This window comes from Pseudorca crassidens, chromosome 4 (genome assembly GCF_039906515.1).
Source record: "Pseudorca crassidens isolate mPseCra1 chromosome 4, mPseCra1.hap1, whole genome shotgun sequence".
NCBI classification, from domain to species: domain Eukaryota; kingdom Metazoa; phylum Chordata; class Mammalia; order Artiodactyla; family Delphinidae; genus Pseudorca; species Pseudorca crassidens.
In genome coordinates this window covers 74,525,735-74,549,582 of record NC_090299.1, presented here as the reverse complement: position 1 = coordinate 74,549,582, position 23,848 = coordinate 74,525,735, and the positions used below count along the sequence as shown (strand labels likewise).

At 37.1% G+C, this 23,848-nt stretch overlaps 1 protein-coding gene across 25 annotated transcripts in view; it reads left to right on the top strand.

Moving 5' to 3' along the window:
- CLOCK (clock circadian regulator) overlaps nt 1-23,848 on the top strand; it is a 135,344-nt gene that overhangs the window by 87,298 nt on the left and 24,198 nt on the right. For 24 of the 25 annotated variants that reach the window (XM_067736054.1, XM_067736052.1, XM_067736040.1 and 21 more), the window contains 8 exons: nt 776-865; nt 7,645-7,765; nt 11,595-11,708; nt 11,844-11,962; nt 13,725-13,807; nt 14,020-14,126; nt 15,877-16,024; nt 16,591-16,666. In XM_067736054.1, the coding sequence (XP_067592155.1) occupies nt 776-865; nt 7,645-7,765; nt 11,595-11,708; nt 11,844-11,962; nt 13,725-13,807; nt 14,020-14,126; nt 15,877-16,024; nt 16,591-16,666 (858 nt within the window). The remainder of the gene's footprint in view (nt 1-775; nt 866-7,644; nt 7,766-11,594; nt 11,709-11,843; nt 11,963-13,724; nt 13,808-14,019; nt 14,127-15,876; nt 16,025-16,590; nt 16,667-23,848) is intronic. The other variant, XM_067736058.1, reaches the window with a different exon arrangement.

Sequence of the window (23,848 nt, the reverse complement as noted above, 5' to 3'; positions counted from 1 at the left end):
GCGGATTCTTAACCACTGCACCACCAGGGAAGTCCCAGGATTGCTTTATTATTAAGTATTGTTCCCCTATGCTGACTTCTCTCCTGAACCCTAACATCACATTTCTTAATGCTTGCCTAAGTCCCTCCTTCTCTATTCTTACTGCTGCTAATTTCATTTGGATTCTCCTTAACTTCCCCAACTATTCTGAAGGCCACTGAGATTTTCCTCTTAATTCACTTTTTCCTCTAAATCCATTTTACACACTGCTTCCAGACCACTCTTGAAAAAAGTCCATATGTCTTGCCCTGGTATTCAAGGCCTGTCATGATCTGACCTCAGCCTACTTTTTCAGCTTACTCCCTTTCACTTTATTCCCCATGTATCTCCCTGTGCTTCAGTCTGTACATAATATCTGTCTGTTAATATATCCGAAGGTGGTAATGTGTTCTTTTGTGTGCCGAAGACATATTATTGGTGGCCTATGTGCTTCGGAGATATTAACATCTTCAAATAAGGCCATTGTTGTATAATAACATGGTAAAGGTAGAACATTGTTTCTACCTTTTAGAAACCAATCATCCAATAATGGCCATAGAGTGATTTTTTTTTTCCAGAAGCATTTTAAAATGCACAAAGATAGATACTAAGGTATTGTAAGGGGGAAAGCTAGCATTTTGACAGTGCTCTGGAAATTTCCGCAGTTAAGTCCTTTGTCATTTATCTTAGATTTTTATTTCTGTCCTGTGAAATACTTTTTTCTTTTCATTTAACTGACCATTATGTTTAATTTCAGGCTCTTGATGGTTTTTTTTTAGCAATCATGACAGATGGAAGCATAATATATGTGTCTGAGAGTGTAACTTCATTACTTGAACATTTACCAGTAAGTATAAAAATCCTGTGATCTTCTTATTTAATGCCTGTTCTAAACATTTTAAAGCACTAAGCAGTGGACCCCTCAGAGCAGTGCTGAACAGCGGTTGGAGCGGGGATGCGACCTCTAAATAGTCTCTTGTTTTAGTATGTCTGTGTTTTCTCAGGTCCGTCATTAATCTATAGTGACTAAATATCCAACTACCACTTCACCTAACCTCTATTCTTCTTGCCCTCTTTATTATCATGCTGAGTTTTCAGTATTAACTTTTTAATCAGCGTGGTGAAGATGTTGCTTAATCACTGAAATTATCTTGAGAATAACTAAATTTCTACTGAGATATTTGTTGCAGCTAAATAATAATTTTCTCAAAAGAATGACTTATAAGAACATACTGAAAATAATAGATAAGAACTTTTGTGCTCTGTGGCTTGAGTTGATAATATTTTAATGGCCATATTCAATTTGTTATTAATATCAAAAGAGTAGATAATTCGAAAAGAATTATAATTTTGATTAGAATGGTGAATACCTGAATTATGTATTTGCTGTTTTACTTAACATATATTTATTGAACATCTGCTCTGCCAGGTACTATGCTAGGTGCTCTGCTACAATTGACAGTTCTTATGAATTTGAAGTTTTTATTGAATATGTAATGTTCTTATCTAAGATGGTGTTACCCAGAAACTGGGTTCGCCTCTTGGTGGGTGCCAAGCCAATAGACCCAACCAAGCCAAAGACTGGGAGAAGGAAGGATTTATCATAACTCGCAGCAAGTAAGGAGAACACGTGGTGGTGGTGGTGGGGGGATCCTTCACAAAGTAGTGTCTCCCCAGGCAGCAAAATTGGGGAAGTTTTAAGCTAAGGGCACATGCATATTCAGGAAGGGGCTTTAGCAGAGGAGAATTCAGCATAGAAGTGAGGCAAACGTTGACAGAGTCCCAGCTTTACTTGGCTGAAGTCAGAAAAGGTCAGCATCATCATTATATCCTCCACTTGGGGTGGGGGGCCTTGGTTCCTACAGAGCTCAGATGTATTATTATGTATATCCTTTGAGAAGGAACTAGGACTCTGCTTTATCCCTGCACTATTGTTTGCCTGCCTTTTCTCTCTCCCTGCATTCCTTTGTTCCCTTCAGATCATTAAATACTGAGATCAGGGCAAGCATTGTGGCCAGGCTTAGATTACAAAATGGCTTCTCTTATGTCAAGAAAGCTATTCCTGGTTCTCTTTCTCCAGGGGACCCCTAACTTATCTGCTTACAGTGGGGCTTGTGGTGTAAATATTTTGAAGTTACTTATAAATTACTCTTAAAATGCCCATCTCTTGAAAATGTATAACAGTGCAGAGTCAACTGTTCTATAAGGATCTCTTTCAAGAGATGTTGAAAAGCAGTATCTCCTTCCCTCTGATTACTCTGCTACTTTGTACTTTGTAAAGAGAATGGACTCTATACTTAAAAAGGCCAGATTCTAAAAGGGTATTTTGTTTCTGAAAGCCAGGCAGTAAGTAATTTGCTAATTTCTTTGGGTCACACAGAAAATGACTTGGCTTTACTGCTTCTCTAGGGGCTTTCTTTACAAGTAAGCTCAAACAATAGGTGATTAGCCCAACGTCTAAAAATTGTTCGGGAATAAACAGTGAGATTATAGCAACATGTAAGTAAACTACTATGGGCAGAGAAAAGGACAGAATTTTCTGGAGGACTCTTTTTAAAAAAATATTTATGGGGCTTCCCTGGTGGCGCAGTGGTTGAGAATCTGCCTGCCGATGCAGGGGACACGGGTTCGAGCCCTTGTCTGGAAAGATCCTACATGCCGCGGAGCAACTGGGCCCGTGAGCCACAATTACTGAGCCTGTGCGTCTGGAGCCTGTGCTCCGCAACAAGAGAGGCCGCGATAGTGAGAGGCCCGCACACCGCGATGAAGAGTGGCCCCCGCTTGCCACAACTAGAGAAAGCCCTCGCACAGAAACGAAGACCCAACACAGCCATAAATTAATTAATTAATTAATTTTAAAAAATATATTTACGTAGTGAAAAAAGCCAGGGAAAGAAATCCTCGATAGGATTAAGATATGACTAAGATAAGATTGAATAGTGGGTTCTAATAAATAAAACGAAAGAATGTATATAACAAAACAGAAGCAGGCTCACAGATAAAGAAAACAAACTGGTGGTTACCCGTGGTGAGAAAGATGCGGGGAGGGACGAGATAAGGGTATGGGATTACCCCTACTACGTATAAAATAGATAAGCAACAAGAATATATTGTACAGCACAGGGAAATATAGCCATTATTTTGTAATAACTTTAAAGTATAAATAACTTTTGTAATAACCTTGTAAAATCTTTTGTAGTAACTTTGGAGTGTAATCTATAAAAAAAATTGAATCACTATATTGTGCATCTGAAACTAATAATACTATAAATCAACTATAATTTAAAAAAATAAAGTTAAGCAACTTGAATAAAGGTATAATTATATGCTTTTAAACCACAGACATTTTTATTGGATTTTCTTTCGGTTATGTATTTATAGAAACTATATAATCTTTAATTTAGTCATAGTCAGGGTATAATTTGCAATGTGGTCAGACTTTTTAAAAGCCTGCTTCTTGGGCACTTTCCCTGGACTTCATTGAGAATTAGATTCCTTTTCTCTGTGTTCTCACGTTACCTTATACGTACTGCCACCGTGACACTTACAGTGAATTGTAATTTTCTGTTTATTTTGATAATAATGGTAGATGTAAGCTTCCTAAGTGCAGGGACTTCATCTCTGTATCCACGTGTGCTGGCTAATTTCTCAGAGAGGCACTTACGAATTATTGATTGAGTATAAGAAAGTGAGTAGATTATTTGATGTAGATGTTTTAAAAACTCCTTCCTAATGGCACACTGGTGTTGGATCTTTAGTGAGGGAATATTTAATTGCATTTTGAAATAACAACATGTCTACCACAGATCTAGTTGGGATCCAAGTGTTTGATCATTAACATTCTCCCCTCAGTGAGAAACCTTGTCACCATGCCCTCCTGGATTTTTTTTTTAAACTTTTAATTTTGGAACTATTTGTAGATTTATAGAAAAATCGAGAAGATAGTACAGAGAGTTCCCATATGTCCCCTACCCAGTTTCCTCTGTGAGTAACATCTTCTGGATCTTTTTGATTGTCTTGTCAGCCAAAGCATGTAGCAGGTGAACGTTTGGGCAGAGGAGGTCTCTGCTGATCCAGCAGACCCATTTCATTCCATGCGGAGTTAATAGTAGCCTTTATTAAAACAGTTTTTGTGTTTTTTTTTTTTTACCGCTCTCCAGTTACGGTGGATACTTTCCTTCACATCACTGACAATGTTGTATGTTATTTGAAGGTTTGAAAACAAAAACACAAGTGTGTTTTGAGGAAATGAAGTAATACTTGTTTAGGATCAAACACAGTAAGGAAAAAAGTATGTGATTTTCTGTTTTGGCTTGCCATTAATAATTAAACTGTAACAGATGCTAAACAAAAGGTTTAAAACAATGGTGTGCCTTTCTTTGTATTTGAACATGCATACCTTTTTGTCTAAAACAGAATTTTGGCTCTTGCCCAGAGGGGGAGAAACATTAGCAAATCTCTAAATATAGACTTTAGTGTTTATAATTCAGTTCTGTTGAGAAATTAAAATTTGCCATCTTAATCAATGGTCAGTGTAACAACATTTTTAAATTTAAATTTGACTGTAAAATTGCAAGACTGATTCTATAGGTCCTGCAAAAATTTTTTTAACTTTGTCATGTCATACTTATGAAATTAATTTAGGTACATTTTAACCTATTTGTGGCTAATAATCAGGAAAGGAAATTTATGAATTTTTTTTTTCCTGGTGTGGCTTTCTACAACAAAATTATGGGGTCATACCACCTCCATGCCAGAAGGGATTTTAGACGTCCTTAGCCCAGCCCCTTTATGTTTGTTAGAAGCATACATGAAACCCAGAGAAATTGGACTTAATTGTACAATTTAGTGGAAGTGCCAAGACATAAAGTTGGGTCTCTTTACCAGGAGCTTAAAATTTGTAAAATTTTACAGTTTAAGATTGTTTTCCTCATACTTGCTTAAATGTGTTCCTGAGAAGAGAGTATATTAAATTTGTTACCACGTAATATAGGAAGGAAGATTCACCATGTTACAGCCTAACAGAGTCCAGGACTAAAAGTGCCACCATTAAGATACTGTATGAGCATTTCATTTTCTACTCTTCTTAACTTGGTAATTTTGAATTATAAACACAAGAATGTGCTAAGAAAGTCAGTACCATCTTTGGTGTAGATGCAGTATGCAGAAGTAACAATTTGGAATTTTTTTCAATAGTTATATGATTATTGGTGAGTAAATACTTTTAATAAGAAAACAAATATTTGAAATAAGCAAATAAAGCTTACTTGATAGCGCCAGAATCTCTGTTCCTTACGCCTGTACATAAGGAGCATAGTTGTTTAAAAATATGTTATATCCAACATATACCTGACATTTTTTGGAGGAGCTTTCAGTCCCTTTTGAGCAGCTACTCTCTATAGCAGGTATTTGTCAGTTTTCTCGCTGAGGAAAAGATAATTGATGAGAGTTAATAATTTCCACCGAACGGTTGCATTGACCTAATGTAAAGAAAACAGCCTATTGATTTATATCATATGGCAATCAGCAGGATTTACATTTCTTCTTCATGAAAATAATTGAGGCACACAGAAGGATCCAGATAGCTGTCACTTCCTTCTCTTTCCTTTGAATTGTGCTTGGGAACTGAGTGGATGGTATGGCAACATCAAGTATGGTCAACTTCATTTAGAGATTGGAAGTGTAATGGTTAATGGAAAATCACACATCAGTTAGTTGCCAACTAAGTCTGATACTTCAGTTTATCGAGTGTCTGGGGAAGCAGAATGGTGGAGAAGTAGTGCTTGTGATCACACCACTCTGTATACTAGATAATCATGTATTTTCTCTATGCATATGAGACAGCCTGTAGATTTATAGATAAAAAAGCAAGGGTGACAAAGGTTAGATCATAATTTACTGAAATAGTGAAAGAAATGTCAGTAAAAGTAAATAATTGTAGGAAACTAATCATCTCCAAAATGAGTTTTGGTTCTACAAATAGGTATCTTATTTTTCTGTCAAGACTATTTTTTATATTAATGTCAATGCCTATATTTTAATACTTTATTTTATGAATAAAAGGCAATTTTCTAGGCTTTTTTGTTGTTCATGCCTTAATTTTTTGTTTATTCCTTCTGTTCTAGAGACTTTTCAGACATTCAGAAAAATTCCTTGTTAAAATGCAGATATATTTTTGGTGTGGTTACCCCTTAAGGCTTATCAAGTAACTCCTTAATTCAAAATAATTTACTGCACTAATAACCGATATGTGCAAAGCTCAGTGTTATTGTATCTTGATTTGAAGGATAGGAGATAAAGGTGTAAGAGATAGGGCCCTTTAATTCACCCACAGAGCGGTAGGACATAGAGATTAAAATATAATTAAATATTTTTGATGGGAAATGAAGGATATGAGTAGTAATTACTAAAGGAACTTTATTATTTTTACTGTGGATTATGCAGTTAAGGGACATATTATTGAAGGAAATAATTTGAACTTGTCTTTGCAAGATGGAAGGGTACAAACATGTGGTGAGAGAGGGGAAAGGTACTCCACTTCATGAGGTGGACCTTGAAGGCTAGAGAAGATACAGAAGGCAGAGTGTAAATGTATGGCTTGTACAAGAGTGGTAAACACCCCTTTTCCCACCTCTTACCATCCCCAGTGGCTGTTTTTTGTTACTGTTTGAAGTTTGTTTTGTTTTTAACAATCTTTACAGTGTTTGAAATACAAAATAAAAGTGAAATTTCTTAGTGGAACCCTTAGCCCGCTTTCACAACTCCTTTTCACTTCCCTTGCCCTCCATGCCTACCTCCATAGTCTTGGAGATACCACTTCAGTAACCCCAGGATTCCACAGGGCAGTTTGGAAATGTAGAGAAGCCAAGTAGACTGCATGGGATTTGGCAGGAAATGTGAAGTCACTAAAGTTTTGTTGTCGATGGTTCGTACGGACGGGCACTGTCCTATTCACTTTTGATTCCACAGCCATGGCACATTGTAGGCCACCTGTTGCTTGTTGATTAAAGCCATATTTTAGCAAGGATTATAATGCTCAGCACATAACTTGCCTTTTTTGGGGGAAGAGGGTGGTTATCTTAAAGCATGGCTTTTTGACAATTTGATACAGGATAGATGGCTGGAAAAGATGAAATAAAAAAGAAAGGACACATTGGACAACTGAAATGACACTTAAAGTCAAGTCTCCTCTTCATGTAGCCTGTGGCCACTCCTGTGGTCCTTTATTGTAGTGTACACCACCATAACTTACCAGAGTTTGGGATGTATGGTAAGGCTACATCTGGTAGCCTGAGATTCTTCTAATCAACTTTCTTAGTCCTGTTATATTTTACATGTTCAAATTTGAAACTCACCTTTGCAAATAACTTATCAGACTTTCAAAGGTCATATTGATCATGAATCTGATGACACTAGTCTCAGAGGCAATGAGGTCATGTTAACCTCTTTCACCTTCTCAGTCTTGTTTTTTGAGTTGTGCTCTGTAACATGACATTTGTCAGTTTTCACAGATAATTAAACATTAACCATGTGCTCATCTGATGTATTAAGAGTGATTATGTACTTTAAAAATAAATGTCTCTTGAATCACTATAATTATTTAACTTTTAAAAATTTCTTTTTCAGTCAGATCTTGTGGATCAAAGTATATTTAATTTTATCCCAGAGGGGGAACATTCAGAAGTTTATAAAATACTCTCTACGCATCTGCTGGAAAGTGATTCATTAACCCCTGAATATTTAAAATGTAAGTAGTAGTTCTTAAGCAAAAAGTTAAGCAGATTTGGTTGTGTTATCCTTTACTTTTGTAATTTTGTGACAAACCCAGGTATGTTTAACCAAATTAACACATGGCATCATTACAAATACCCTGTTAGATCCTTTTTAAATACTAACATATGATGGAATTATGACCATATTAGAAGTCTGAACTCTTCCAGAATACATTGAAATCTTATCTTTTTGTTATAGTATGCCATAAAACTGTATTTTACACAAAAATGGAACTTGCAGTATATTCTTTCTAATTTTTATATAAAATCTTACTGTGTTTAATGAGAGAAAATGAAACAGCTCATTTTCACCATCACTAACCAATTGAACACTGAAACTATCGGGCAAGACTTCTATATTTAAAAAAATGATTTAATAAAGGAAATTGTTTGCTTTATTAATTAAACAGAATTAAACAGTAATTTATTGGATATGTCTAGTGTGCCAGACATTTGTGTGCTATACCATAAAAGTGCCAAGAATAGGGAAAAGTAGTCCCTGCCTTTAATAAGTGTAAAATACCATGGTATAATCTGACTTTTCTCCTAGATTCACTGGACAAGTTAATTTGACCAGAATACCTCATTTTCTTGCATAAATCATCCTGTGTAAAATCTGAAATCATTACAGCACTACATTTGGCCATTAGTGATTAGATGTCTTCTTTTGCTACTTTTTCCATGATTTTTAAGTTTTGACTTTTCCAGTAATACTGATGTGAATCATTTTAAAGGTTCTTTATATTTTAAATCTTCAAATTCTGTAGAACACTAACCGTTCAAGAATTGAGATACACATACAGACACACACACACACACACACGTGTAAGTATGTGTGAACATACATCTTTGATAAGATAGCCTGTCAGAAGGAGTTGAGAAGAAGAAAAACTGGAGACCAGGAGAATCGATTTGAAGCCTATTTATAATTGTTTAAAAATCAAGTTCCTATGACATTGACCAAGAGACTAGTCTTTCACCTAGGAGAAAGATTTGGGTTGGATATAATGACGTAGAGGCCAGTTATAGGCCTGTAAACGGTATTTGAAGTCATGGATTGAATGATGTTGCTTGAGGTAAATATATAGAGTAAGGAGAGAAAAATTAGAAAGATGGAACCCTGGGCCATGGCAAGAGGTGGACAAAAGAGGAGTCTGCTTTAGAGACCTTCACAAGGGCAGCATTGTCTGGAGAACTGAACGAAAGCCTTTGGCAGGAATACAGACCTTAGGCTTCCGTTTCCAAGATCAGGCAAGAATACTTAAAAAATATATTTATTTATTTATTTTTGGCTGCGTTGGGTCTTTGTTGCTGCTCACGGGCTTCCTCTAGTTGTGGTGAGCGGGGGGCTACCCTTCGTTGCAGTGTGCAGGCTTCTCATTGTGGTGGCTTCTCTTGTTGCGGAACACAGGCTCTAGGCGCGCGGGCTCAGTAGTTATGGCACGTGGGCTCAGTAGTTGTGGCTCGTGGGCACTAGAGCAGAGGCTCAGTAGTTGTGGTGCATGGGCTTAGTTGCTCCGAGGCATGTGGGATCTTCCCAGACCAGGGCTTAAACCCGTGTCCCCTGTGTTGGCAGGTGGATTCTTAACCACTGTACCACCAGGGAAGTCCCCAAGAATACTTTTTTTTTTTTTTTTTGCAGTACGGGGGCCTCTCACTGTTGTGGCCTCTCCCGTTGTGGAGCACAGGCTCTGGACGCGCAGGCTCAGTGGCCATGGCTCACGGGCCCAGCCGCTCCACGGCATGTGGGATCTTCCCGGACCGGGGCACGAACCCATGTCCCCTGCATCGGCAGGCGGACTCTCAACCACTGCGCCACCAGGGAAGCCCCCCCAAGGATACTTTTTAATAGAGAAAAGCCTTAATTAAATGACTTTCAGACCTCCTGCTTAAAGAACTGATACACAAAAAAAGTTATTTCTTTTTTTGTACATGAAAAAAGGATGTTTCATGTCAAAGGAGTAAACGAGATGTAAAACAGAGGGTAAATTGCTTGGAAAACTCAGGATTCTGTAATATGCCATTTGGGCCATAATGAAGGTGAGGTAGTACAGGTGATGTGATTTGTGTCTAGAGAAGGAAATAGGGCCTAATGTTTCATCCTAAACAGTTTGGTTTTTATTTTTTAACGTAGTGAGAAGCCAGTGCAAGGGGATTTGGGTGATTTTGTGGTCTGAAAAGGAAATCTCTCAGGTGGAAAATTTTGAAAAATAACTAGAATGGAGATTAAAAGGATAGCAGTAGAAGTAAGGATGGAGAGGAAAGCACGCATTCAGTTGTTGAGTGGATAAACTCAGTAGGACTTGGTGTTAGGCACAGGTGTCCAAACAGCTAGGGATCATCCGTGGGGAAGATTTTAGGAAGAGAGTAGTTAGAGTTTGAACCTGTTGAGTTTGATGATAAACCCATTCATGATAATAACAGAAGAGTATGTGTTTGATGCTGTGAGTGAAGAGAGGTGTTATTAGTCCTTGAGTGCTGAAATAATAATAATGAAAGTGATGTTAGTCTTAGAGTAATAGGCAAGGGTGAATCTGAGTGGGAAGAGTGTGGAGGCATGGAGAGTCCATTTTTGCAGTTACCTAGATACAGGGTAATTTACATCTGTACTAAGTTGGTGGTACTGGATGCTCATCTGGAAAAAATGACTCATGAGAGCTTCCTTGGTGAAATGAACAGCACATCCTATGACAGATTAGTTTGGGAACTGGTGATAGGACGAGAAGAGACCAAATTGATATGATTTCTAACTAAGGAGTTAAGCATACATACATAGGACGAAGGGGAAGGACAGCTGGCTTAGGAAGAAAGGGGGATAAATTCACTTTCAAATATTTTGAGTTTCAGTTACTGATGGGACAATCAGGTAGAGATGTTCTGAAATCAAATAGTGATATGAGACTTGGTCTTATATAAAATGTTAGAGTTGGGGAGAGAGATTTAGGAGTAAATAAGTTTGTCAATGCTGGTAAGTTTGTAAAGGATAATAGATTACAATCAAAAGAACTTTTTGGGCTTCCCTGGTGCCACAGTGGTTAAAAGAACTTTTGTGATGCCCATAATTTGAAGACTGATTAGCTGAAGAGATAGAAATAGTAAGGTAGGAAGGTAAGTTTCATACTATGGGAATGAAAACATGTGAATTTTAAGAAGAGGTAGAAACAGTGAGGAAAGACCATTGAGCTTAATACAGACGTGGGTGATTTTTAGAAGAGGAGTTTCTATAGAGGTGTGAGGGCAAAAGCCACAATGCATAAAGTTAAGGGAGGTAAACATATGGAAACTAGAGCACATAATGAAAAGAAAGGAGATCTGTGTTACTAAAAAGAGTAGCATGGAAAACTCTTTGTATGTTTGCGATGGAAAGACCTGAACAAATTTAAAAGTAGAAAGTAAGGAACCACAAAAGAACATGTGTGGATGTTAAAGGAATGAATACCGTGGTGTGGCCCTGGTCCTAGAGAAGGGAGAGAGGAAAGACTGTTCAAGGTAGACATAGAAGTATTAACTTTGGAATAGGAAGCAAAACCTTTCTTTGAAATTAGAGTGAAGAATGAGAAGGAAGGACAAATAAAAATGGAGGAACATGGAGTGGCTTGTATCAGAAGATCTGTTTTCTTTATTAAGGACAAGGTGAGATCATCTAAAGAAACTGCTTTTATGGACTAAACAAAATGTCATTGAGGACCTCTGTTGAAGGAAATAATGATTGTAGACTTATACAACTGTTATAATCTTACTTTGTGTGAAATATCATTCATTATGATAAATCACAAATATGTCATATTTTTTCTCTTATTTCAGCAAAAAATCAGTTAGAATTTTGTTGTCATATGCTTCGAGGAACAATAGACCCAAAGGAGCCTTCTACTTACGAATATGTGAAATTTATAGGAAATTTCAAATCTTTAAACAGTGGTAAGTTAAAATGCTTCTTTTGCAATGTAATTTCACTTGGTATTCTTTTAAGCTCTTAAGGACAGATGTTTGAATATCAGTAAAAACTAGATTTTCCTGGAGTAACTGTTGATACTTATTTCCTTATTGTTTTAGTATCCACTTCAGCACACAATGGTTTTGAAGGAACAATACAACGCACACACAAGCCTTCTTATGAAGATAGAGTTTGTTTTGTAGCTACTGTCAGATTAGCTACGCCTCAGTTCATCAAGGTATGTTTCTAATTTTATTTCACAAAGGGGTTTCACTTTATATTATGAGAATTATCTGTGTAATTTTTTGTTGTTTCCAGATACTTCCTGTAAACATTGAAGTGGTAATGGCCATGAGACATTAAATATACATGATCATGATATTTTTGAAGCAAATAATGAGTTATCAAAGCACTCATTAAATTACATAACTAATTTTTAAATGTACACCCTTTGTAGTTAACCAGTGGTTATGTATCACCGTTGTCCTGCTTTTGTGCAAAATTTTAAGATGCTTTTTTTGTATGGTTCACAACTACAATAAAGGGGAAAAGCCAAAAATCTAGGTAAATTTAAAAGATTGGTTTTGAAATTTTATTTTTGAAATGCACAAGTTGCTTTTTATTGCCTTTCATGTACCTCTTCAGTTTTGAAATTCAGTTAAATAATTTATTTTTATATCCTGGGCCCAGGAAGCAGATGATTAGTAGGGAAGTGGGAAAATCAAAGACTTCAATCACTGGAAAGTGGCTGGAAATAAGCCAGGCTAAGATTTTAAATTTAGGGAAACACCATATTATAGGACAAAGTACCGAATTAGCAGTTAGAGGATCTTGAACCAGTCTCGCTCTGCTTGTTTTGATCTTAATAGCAGTGGCTAAGATGTTTATTGAGTGCTTACCACATGCTGTATACTTTACATGAGTTATTTAATTCTTAAAAATGCTGGTATGATCACCATTTTATATATAAGGAAACTGTGGCCTTAGGGAAGTTAAGTTACTTGCCCAAAGTCACAGCTATTAAGCAGTAGAACTGAGATTGATTCTAATTCTTTTTCTCTCAAAGCCCAAACTCTTAATCACTACGCTGTGCTACAGAAGGTTATTCAAGGACACAGAGGCAGGTTGGAATACATTGCTGAGTATGACTAGAGTCTAGGGTTACTGTGTGTGGAGGAGCGGATAGGGATGGTGAGAGATGATGTTAGAAAAGTAAGCAGATGCCGGCAATGAAATGTGCTTCTTTCTTTGTTGTTTGTTTCTCCTTGCTGAAGAGTGTAGATTTTATCCTGATGGCATGAGCAACCATTAAGGTTTTTAAGCAGGGAAGTTATACAATCATATTGGAGTATTTATAAGGTAATTGTGGCCAGAATAGAAGAGGAGTTGAAGGACAGGGAGACTTGCTTGGGGAGACACTTTGGCAATAGTGTGAGCCAGTGATGGCGAGGGTCTGGAGTCTAAACTAAGACCCTGAAGCTGGATGGGATCGAACAGATTTCTTAAAAACTTAGAAGGTGAAATTGAAAGGATTTAGTAGTGGCCATTTAGATGATGAAAGGTGAAAATGAGTGTATTGTGACTATCAGATTTCTAGACTTAATGGCATAACACAGGTATGCCTCTGTTAATGAGATGGAACATTGTGTAACTGGGTATGAGGAGTAAAGCAGTTCGTTTATTTTAGGACATGTTGAGTTTGTGATGTGCAGGAACATTCAGACAGAAATACAGAACTCTAATTCAGGAGAGAGATCTGAATTCAGAATTAGGGTTTTTAGGCATGTGAGTGAATAGAGAAACGTGTCGAGTGAGAAATACTCCCCCAGAAGCCTGCATCTATTTATTGCCATATTCCTTGGTACTAGAAAATAAAAATGTATTAAAAAAATGTTTAGGGAAAAGTTAGCTAAGAATGACTTTTACAGCTAACAATGTTTGGGACTGTGCTAAGGACACTGAAAAGTATTTCTAAATTTTAATTATTAATTTATTTGTAGGAAATGTGCACTGTTGAAGAACCTAATGAAGAGTTTACATCTAGACATAGTTTAGAATGGAAGTTTCTATTTCTAGATCACAGGTAACTCCCATTTTTCAATTTTATAAAAAGATAATAATCATATTATAATTCTTGAAATTAATGGATTTCAAGGACAAACTTTTTCTCATCAGGGCGCTCAAACTCATTATCCATTATTTAAAAAATAAAGGTTCCTCCCAAAATTGATTTCTAGTTGAGTATTTTTTATTATGGAAAAATTCATAATATTGGTTGTTTTATATGTAATTTAGGGCACCACCCATAATAGGATATTTGCCATTTGAAGTTCTGGGAACATCAGGCTATGATTACTATCATGTGGATGACCTAGAAAATTTGGCAAAATGTCATGAGCACTGTAAGTAGATTTACTGTATCTACTGTAAGTAGATTTTAATATTTCTGGTGATAATAACTTTTTAATCTGTAAATAACTATCATATTAATAGAAGGTGGTGAAATACCAACTTAGAACCATTTTTGTATTTTTGAGATATATTGGAAATTTTTTCTTTGTATATATAACTAATTCCAGTAGGAATCCTAGATCAAGTCTAAATTAAACTTCTTCCCATTCTACATATTTCAATCTATAGTAGTACAGTTTTATAATATGGCATCTAATAAACCTTGTTTTGAAGTATATAAGCTCTACATCTAGAGTAAGAGAAGTAGATTTGTTTGAAAATTGTAATAGTATGTCAAAATATTAGAACACTATTTCATAAATTTTGATATGCAGGCCCAGGAGGTAGGGACACATTTAAAGAATCTCTTTTAGAAAACTCACAGTGAGTGCTTCATTAATGTTACCTGCCATTGTTATATTAGCAGAAGGAACATTATCATCGCATTTTTTGCCCTGTTCTAAACAATTTACATACATTATTCTCTATTTTTCATCATCACAGTTGTAGAAAGTAGATACTACTATTATCTCCACGAGTAAACTGAGACACAGAAAGGCTAACTAATTTACTTACAAGCCCATAACTCATTGGTGGCAGACAGGATTAGAGTCTAGCCCTACCCCTTTATCAGGTGCTATTCATTCCTTGTTTCAGAAGTTTGTTTTTAATAGGTTTTATTTGCTTCTCTGATCCTCCTCCCCAAATCCTTCCCTCTTGAGTGTCCTCTAAATTAGATATTTAAGATACTTTCATAATGTCTTAGGCCGGTCTCATAAACCTCTCTCTATGAAAATAAAGCATGTTATATAATATCTTCAGCTATATGGAAGATTTTCAGAGTAAAGTCACTTCACAAAAACATTCCTCACTTCACGTGATAATGGGCACTAAGCTCCATGATGTATTAAAAACATCTGACACCTCTATTAGCTAGCTGGGTAATTTTGGACAAGCAGTTTGAAGTATGTAGAACTTGGTTTCCTCATTAATAGAGAGAGCAAGCGATTCCTGTCCAGCATTTCCTAAGGTTTGTTGCATGCCAGTCTATTAAAAATGAATTTTATGGTCAAGGAAAACTAGGTAACAGCTTATAATCAGTCCCCATCTCCGCACCACCAGAATCTTGACATGTATTAGTGTACTCAAGGCTTTGAGAAGACCTGTTTAACAAATTTTCCCAAGTTAATTTAACCACAAAACCCATTTGTTGCTTAATGTCATTAAAAGGCTTCCAAACTTACAATCTACAGAGAATGTTTTGGGAAATACTGTATTGTCAGTTACTTTAAATAATTAAATTTTTCTGATTTTGGTTAGTTAAGGTTTAGAATTAAATGCCTCAAAGATGCTGTACTTGTGGGGGCCGGGAGGGTGGGTGGAGTGCAGGTGTGATTACTTATTGCTGTTGCCCTCAGTATGTCTTAGCAGGAGAAAGTCAGTACGTGAATAATTTATTCTTGAGTATTTGGAAATTTATTGTATGTGAAAAGTATAAGATCAGCAATAACTGGCTGTAAATTGGGCACTGTGGAAGGTATGCTAATTGCTATCTCTACAGAATAGCATTTTCTTATAATTGATGTACTATATGTTATTGAAAAGCCAGAAGAAGAATTATATATATAGATATAAATGTGGGTGATACCTTTGGCTAAAAATCTAATAATATGAATCAAAACATATTTCTTTTCTTCTTAGTAATGCAATACGGGAAAGGCAAATCATGTTACTATAGGTTCCTGACCAAAGGACAACAGTGGATTTGGCTTCAAACTCATTATTATATCACTTATCATCAGTGGAATTCAAGACCAGAGTTCATTGTTTGTACTCACACCGTAGTAAGGTAATAATTCCTTTTACAGAATTTCTGAATATAGAAACATCCATAATGATTCTGGAATGTAATTTTATGTATAACTTATTAATGAAGTACAAAGTGATTTTTTCACCATTTTTGATATATATTTCAATTTATTATTACATTTACTTATAGGCATTATATAGAAAGAAATACAGTACAGATATGTAGAAATATATAATTCTTGACATAGATTTTATGGTTTAGAGCAGATGTTGTAACTGTCTTTTATATACCACAGTCAGTCATGTAAAAGGAGAACTGGGGTAGATAAAGCATACTCTTCCCTTATTTAATTCCTCTTAATTTAAGTTCTGTGTGGTTATGGATCCTTTACAGTAGCACATAAAACTTCTGAGATATGTAGAAAAATGGAATTTGAACTAAGGTATACACTGTATGTATATGTTTTAGGTTTCTGTGGTGCATAGAAAATAGTCTGGAATTTGTGATGAACAAGTAAGACACATAACAAACACTGAATGGTTGCACCTCTGCAGTATTTTAAATGAATGATCAAACACTGAAATTCTATTTTTTACCATTTATAGTTATGCAGAAGTTAGGGCTGAAAGACGACGAGAACTTGGCATTGAAGAGTCTCTTCCAGAGACAGCTGCTGACAAAGTATGTTATCCTACAGTTTTTTTTAATTATTTTTATTTCTTCCCAGTGAAAGACAAGACTCAACAAATATTTCATTTCCTTACTCGTGACAGGGTTATAACTATGCTTTACTATTTATTTTTATATTAAATTTAATATCTTACAACGTTGTGTGCTTCTAAACAAGATTTGAAGGGCTGCTATTTAGTGATAACTGTATGAGAGACATGTATGATCTCAGATTTAAACTAACATTTGTTACAGTGTGCTAGGCTCTGGCTAGGTTTTTATATAAATTACGAAATGTCATTTATTTCTCAGACATCCTTATCTGAGTAGGTGATATCCCCACTTTGAAAATATTAAAACTGAGCTTAAAGACTCATGCCTGGCAAGTTACAGTCAGATTTTGAACTCTGGTTTCTCTTTTCATTGTATCAGGTAGGAGTGTAGTATATTAGCTACCTATTGCTGTGTAACAGAACTTAATGATGTAAAATAACACACGTATATTATCTGATAGTTTCTGTGAGTCAGGAATCCAGACACAGTTTAGTTGGGCCCTCTGCTTCAGAATTGGCCATGAGGCACAACGTTTCAGCCCAGGGTCTCTCACAAGTCTGTAATCATGGCGTCACTGGGGGCCACAGTCATCTCAAGGTTCAACCCTGGCAGAATCTGTTTCCAAGCTCACTTAGCGGTTGTTGGAAGGATTGGGTTCCTAATGGGCAGTTAGACTGAGGGCCTTGGTGCCTTGCTGGCTGATGGCCAGAGGCAATCCTCAGCTCCTTTCCAGGTGGCCCTTTCTATCAGAACAAGTATGCAAGAAGATCTAGGGAGAGAAAAATCCAGCAAGATTGAAGTCAGTCTTTTGTAACCTAATCACAGAAGTGATATCCCATCACTTTTGTCTGTTCTGTTCATTAGAAGTAAGCCACTAGATCCAGCCTACAGTAAAGGGGAGGGATTATACAAGGTTATGAATACCTGAAGGTAGGAATCATTATGAGCCATATCAGAAGTTGCCTACAACAAGTATTTTTGATCTGTAGAAAAATAAGTGGAATGAAAAGGTCAAGAATGTATATTAAAAAATGAGTTAAAATAGGCAGCATGCCAGGGGACAGAATGGGAGGATGTCATTCAGTCATTCAACAAACTTTATTAAGTACCTTCCATGCACAGTGAAGAAAACCATCAACGAAATGAAAAGGAAATCTACCGAATGGGAGAAGATATTTGCAGATGATATATCCAATAAGGGGTTAATATCCGAAATATATAGAGAACTCATAGGACTCAGTAACAAAAAAGAAGTCCGATTAAAAAATGGGCAGACAACCTGAATAGACATTTTCCCACCAGACACGTGAAAAGATGCTCAACACCTTTCTAATCATCAGGGAAATGCAAATCAAAACCACAATAAGGTATCACCTCCTACCTGTCAAAATGGCTATTATCAAAAAGACAACAAACAACAAGTGTTGGCGAGGATGTGCAGAAAAGAGAGCCCTCATGTACTGTTGGTGAGATTGTAAGTTGGTGTAGCCACTGTGGAAAACAGTATGGAGGTTCTTCAAAAAATTAAAAATAGGACGACCTATCAGTTTCACTTCTGAGTATTTACCTGGAGAAAACAAAAACAGTCGAAAAGATTTATGCACCCATGTTCATGGCAGGATTAATTACAATAACCAAGATACAGAAGCAACCTAAGTAAAAATGTGGTACATATATACAGTGGAATACTTTGCAGCTGTCAAAAAACGAAATCTTGCTATTTGCAGCAATATGGATGGATCTTGAGGGCATTATGCTAAGTGAAATAAGTCAGAGAAAGACGACTGATCTCACTTATACATAGAATTTAAAAAACAAAACAAATGAACAAACAAAACAGACCCATAGATACAGAGAACAAACTGGTGGTTTCCAGAGTGGGGCGGGGCGGGGGGTGTGGGCTGGGGCAAAATAGGTGAATGGGATTAAGAGGTACAGACTTCCAGTTGTAAAATAAGTAAGTCACGTAGGAATATGGTTAATAAAACTTTAATAGCTTTGTATGGGGACAGATGGGTACCAGACTTACCATGATATTCATATTTAAATGTTGAATCGCTATGTTGTACACCTGAAACTAACAATATTGTGCATCAGCCATACTTCAGTTAAAAAAGAAGAGTGCCGGGCTTCCCTGGTGGCGCAGTGGTTGAGAGTCCGCCTGCTGTTGCAGGGGACACGGGTTCATGCCCCGGTCCGGGAAGATCCCGCATGCCGCGGGGCGGCTGGGCCCGTGAGCCATGGAAGCTGAGCCTGCGCGTCCGGAGCCTGTGCTCCGCAACGGGAGAGGCCACAACAGTGAGAGGCCCACGTACCGCAAAAACAAAAACAAACAAACAAAAAGAAGAGTGCCTTCCCTGTGCCAGGAAGTACTGGACATCGCTCTAGCTGCTGAGAATATGGCTGCTGCTCTCATGGGTCCCATATGAAAGAATTTTTCCAAAGAGGCTCTGTCTGCTTAGGGGAGGAAAATCCAGCATGTTTTTAGTGAAAGAAATTTTCTGAGGAAAGTGCTTAAATCTAGAGTTCCTTGAAATAAGGACTATCATAGAAACCAAAGTAATACATACAGAGATTGTTCTCTTTACTTCTTTTTTTCCCCTCATGCCCATGTCCAATCCTAGGAAATTCAGCTAGCCCTACTTACAAAATATACTCCAACGATGTCTACTTTCTCCCCACATTAATGTTACCACCATGATCCTCCTGAGTTTGGGGAAGAGGTCCACTTGAGATATATTTTTCAGAAATGTCCATGTGTGGATGGTTTTAGTCAGGAATCTAAACATGATCACCAAGGGAATGAGTGTAGAGAGAAGATGACCAGGCACTAAGCACTGGGGCATTCAACGTTAAGACGTGAAGGGGTCAAGGAAGAACCAATCACAGGAGACCAAGGAGAAATATCCACTGAAGTAGGAATAATACCAGGAAGCTACGTTGTCCTAAAAGCCAAGAAAAGAAAGCGAGCGTGTCAGTGAGGAGTGAACAGTCAGCTTTGTCAGGTTCTGCTGAAATAAGTTAAATTAGATGAGTACTGAGAATTGAGCATTCAGTTCAATAACATGTATTCATTGATCAGTAAGAACAGACCAGGTGGAATAGTAATATGAGGGAAAGCTTGATTAGAGTGGGTTTAGAAGAGAATTTTCTGAGACAAGGGGAATTAGAGATGGTAAGTAGGGAAGGGTTTTACTACAAAGAGGAGAGAGATCTGGCAATAATAGGAAGCACTGGGCTAAGAAGAAGCTTTTGCTTTTTAAGGTGGGAGAAATAATAGCATATTTGTATACGGACAAGAATGGTCTGAAGGAGAGAGAAAAATTGGTGATAGGAGAGAGAGCGGTAGAAATGCTAGCAGTGTTCTTGAGTAGGTGAAAGAAGATGGGATCTAGTGGACAAGTGAATGGATTAGGCTTAGCTAGATAGAGGAGCAGATGATTTCAGCTACAGAAGGGGTTGGGAAACTATGGCCGTTCGGCTTGATCTGGCCCTCTGCCTTGGTTTGTAACACCCACAAGCTACAGATATGTTTTTTACATGTTTTTAAGTGATTGAAAAAAAAATAATGTTTTGTGACACACAAAGATTATATCATCAGATTTCACAGCCACACTCAATCGTACGTTGCATATGGCTGCTTTTGTACTACAAGAGTTGAATTGTTGTGATAGAGACTGTGTGGCCCACAAAGCCTAAAATATTGATTCTCTGACCCTTACAGAAAAGTGTGCTGATCCCTGAATTACAGTAACATGAAGAAGGGTAGAATATGTGAGTATGTATGCTGGTAGGAAGGTTGATATAGTAGTGGAGCTGTGGCATTTCTCTACAGTGAAATAGGAACTGGAGTTTGGGGTTTGAAAAGAGGGAAAAGTGTTGAATAGTTTTCTAGGAGAGTGAGAAAGTGAATGGACAAGGGAATTTTAGTCTGTTTGGCAGGCAGGATAAAGGGCTGATTGAGGGTCTTGGTCATTTATTTAAAGAGAGAACAACGGTTAGCATGTGTGTTTCTTCAGCCATGTTCAGCTGTGCAGGAACAGATGTGGAATAGGTTAATAATTGGGTTTCACCAGCACTGGTATTTTCCTAAGGGAGTATGGTGAAGGGAGATATGGGCAAGGGAGTTGATGATACATTCCAGGGTGTGTTTGTGATGATTAACCATGATTTTAAGCTGGTTAAAGAGGGAAGAGAAAACAAGAGTGATTATGAAAATGTGGTAGAATTGATGTATTTTAGGTTCCACTGAAGGATTATTGGAGTTGGGATATTGGAGTTGGGTGGTTAAAGAGTAGGATGTTTGAAACTGAGGTTATGGAATGCTTATTTTTATTGATTATGACAAGGTCTAGGGTTTAACTATAAGAATAAGTGACTGAGGACAAGTGGATGTCAAGGTCTTCATCAAGGAATAGAGAAGTCATGGTGTCAAATATGTGAATGTTGCTAACCTAGGAATTAAGAATCAGTGAGGGCAACATCTAACATCATACTCAGCAGGAGGAAAGCTGAAAGCATTTCCTCTAAGATCAGGAACAAGACAAGGATGTCCACTCTCACCACTTTTATTCAACATAGTTTTGGAAGTCCTAGCCATGGCAGTCAGAGAAGAAAAAGAAATAAAAGGAATCCAAATCGTAAAAGAAGAAGTAAAACTGTCACTGTTTGCAAATGACATGATTCTATACATAGCAAATCCTAAAGATGCTCCCAGAAAACTACTAGAGCTCATCAATGAATTCGGTAAAGTTGCAGGATACAAAATTAATACACAGAAATCTGTTGCATTTCTATACACTAACAACGAAAGACCAGAAAGATAAATTAAGGAAACAATTCCATTTACCATCGCATCAAAAAGAATAAAATACCTAGAAATAGACCTACCTAAGGAGGCAAAAGACCTGTGCTCTGAAAACTATAAGATGCTGAAGAAAGAAATTGAAGATGACACCAATGGATGGGAAGATATACCATGTTCTTGGATTGGAAGAATTGATATTGTCAAAATGACTGTACTACCCAAGGCAATCTACAGATTGCAGTGCAATCCCTATCAAATTACCAATGGGATTTTTTGCAGATCTAGAACAAAATATCTTAAAATTTGTATGGAAACACAAAAAAACCCAAATAGCCAAAGCAATCTTTTTTTAATTAATTAATTTATTTATTTATTTATGGCTGCGTCAGGTCTTCGTTGCTGTGTGTGGGCTTTCTCTAGTTGCGGTGAGCCGGGGCTACTCTTCGTTGCTGTGTGCAGGCTTCTCATTGTGGTGGCTTCTTTTGTTGCGGAGCACGGTCTCTAGGTGCTCAGGCTTCAGTAGTTGTGGCATGCGGGCTCAGTAGTTGCGGCTCGGAGGCTCTAGAGCAGAGGCTCAGTAGTTGTGGCACACGGGCTTAGTAGCTCCATGGCATGTGGGCTCTTCCTGGACCAGGGCTCGAACCCATGTGTCCTGCATTGGCAGGCAGATTCTTAACCACTGAGCCACCGGAGAAGCCCCCAAAGCAATCTTGAGATGAAAAATGGAACTGGAAGAATCAGTCTCCCTGGCTTCAGACTATACTATAAAGCTACAGTCATCAAAACAGTAAGGTACTGGCACAAAAACAGACTTACAGATCAGTGGAACAGGATAGAAAGCCCAGAAATAAACCCACACACCTATGGTCAATTAATCTATGACAAAGAAGGCAAGAATATACAATGGAGAAAAGACAGTTTCTTTAATAAGTGGTGCTGGGAAAACTGGACAGCCACATGTAAAAGAATGAAATTAGAACATTCTCTAACAACATACACAAAAATAAACTCAAAATGGATTAAAAACCTAAATGTAAGACTGGATACCATAAGACTCTTAGAGGAAAACATAGGCAGAACACTCTTTGACGTCAATCACAGCAATATCTTTGGATCCACCTTCTAGAGTAATGAAAATAAAAATAAACAAATGGGACCTAATTAAACATAAAAGCTTTTGCACAGCAAACAAAACCATAAACAAAATGAAAAGGCAACCCACAGAATGGGAGAAAATATTTGCAAATGATGCAACCAACAAAGGATTAATCTCCAAAATATACAAGTAGCTCATGCAGCTCAATACCAAAAAACAAACAGCTCAACCAAAAAAATGGGCAGAAGATCTAAATAGACATTTCTCCAAAGAAGACATGCGGATGGCCAATAGGCACATGAAAAGATGCTCAACATCGCTACTTATTAGAGAAATGCAAATCAAAACTACAGTGAGGTATCACCTCACATGGGTCAGAATGGCCATCATCAAAAAGTCTACAAACGATAAATGCTGGAGTGAGTATGGAGAAAAGGGAACCCTCCTACACTTTTGGTGGGAATGTAAGCTGGTACAGCCACTATGGAGAACAGTATGGAGGTTCCTTAAAAAACTAAAAATAGAATTACCATATGGTCCAGCAATCCCACTACTGGGCATATCCCAGAGAAAACCATAATTCAAAAAGACACATGCACCACAATGTTCATTGCAGTGCTATTTACAATAGCCAGGACATGGAACCAACCTAAATGTCCATCAACAGAAGAATGGATAAAGAAGATGTGGTATGTATACATAATGGAATATTAGCCATAAAAAATAACTAAATAATGCCATTTACAGCAACATGGATGGACCTAGAGATTATCATACTGAATGAAGTAAGTCAGACAGAGAAAGACAAATATGATATCTCTCATATGTGGAATCTAAAAAATGATACAAATGAGCTTATTTACAAAACAGAAGCAGACTCTCAGAGAACGGACTTGTGATTACCAAAGGGGAAAGGTGGATGGGAGGGGTAAATTAGGATGCTGAGGTTAACATATGCAGACTACTATGTATAAAATAGATATTCAACAAGGACCTACTTCCCTCCATTATAATGAGGAGGAAGGAGAAGATGGTTATGTTCATATACCTGGTATGTTAATAGGTAGAGTTACATATTTGGTGGTGGCAAGTATTCTCATCGATATAAGACAAAGCTATCAGTTGAGAGAGGGAGAAAGAAGCTTAGGAACAATGGGAAAGATATGGAGTAATTGTGAAGAGTAGGAAGATGAGCCCACTAGAAAACAATGTTTCTGCTTAGTGTTGAGTATCTTTT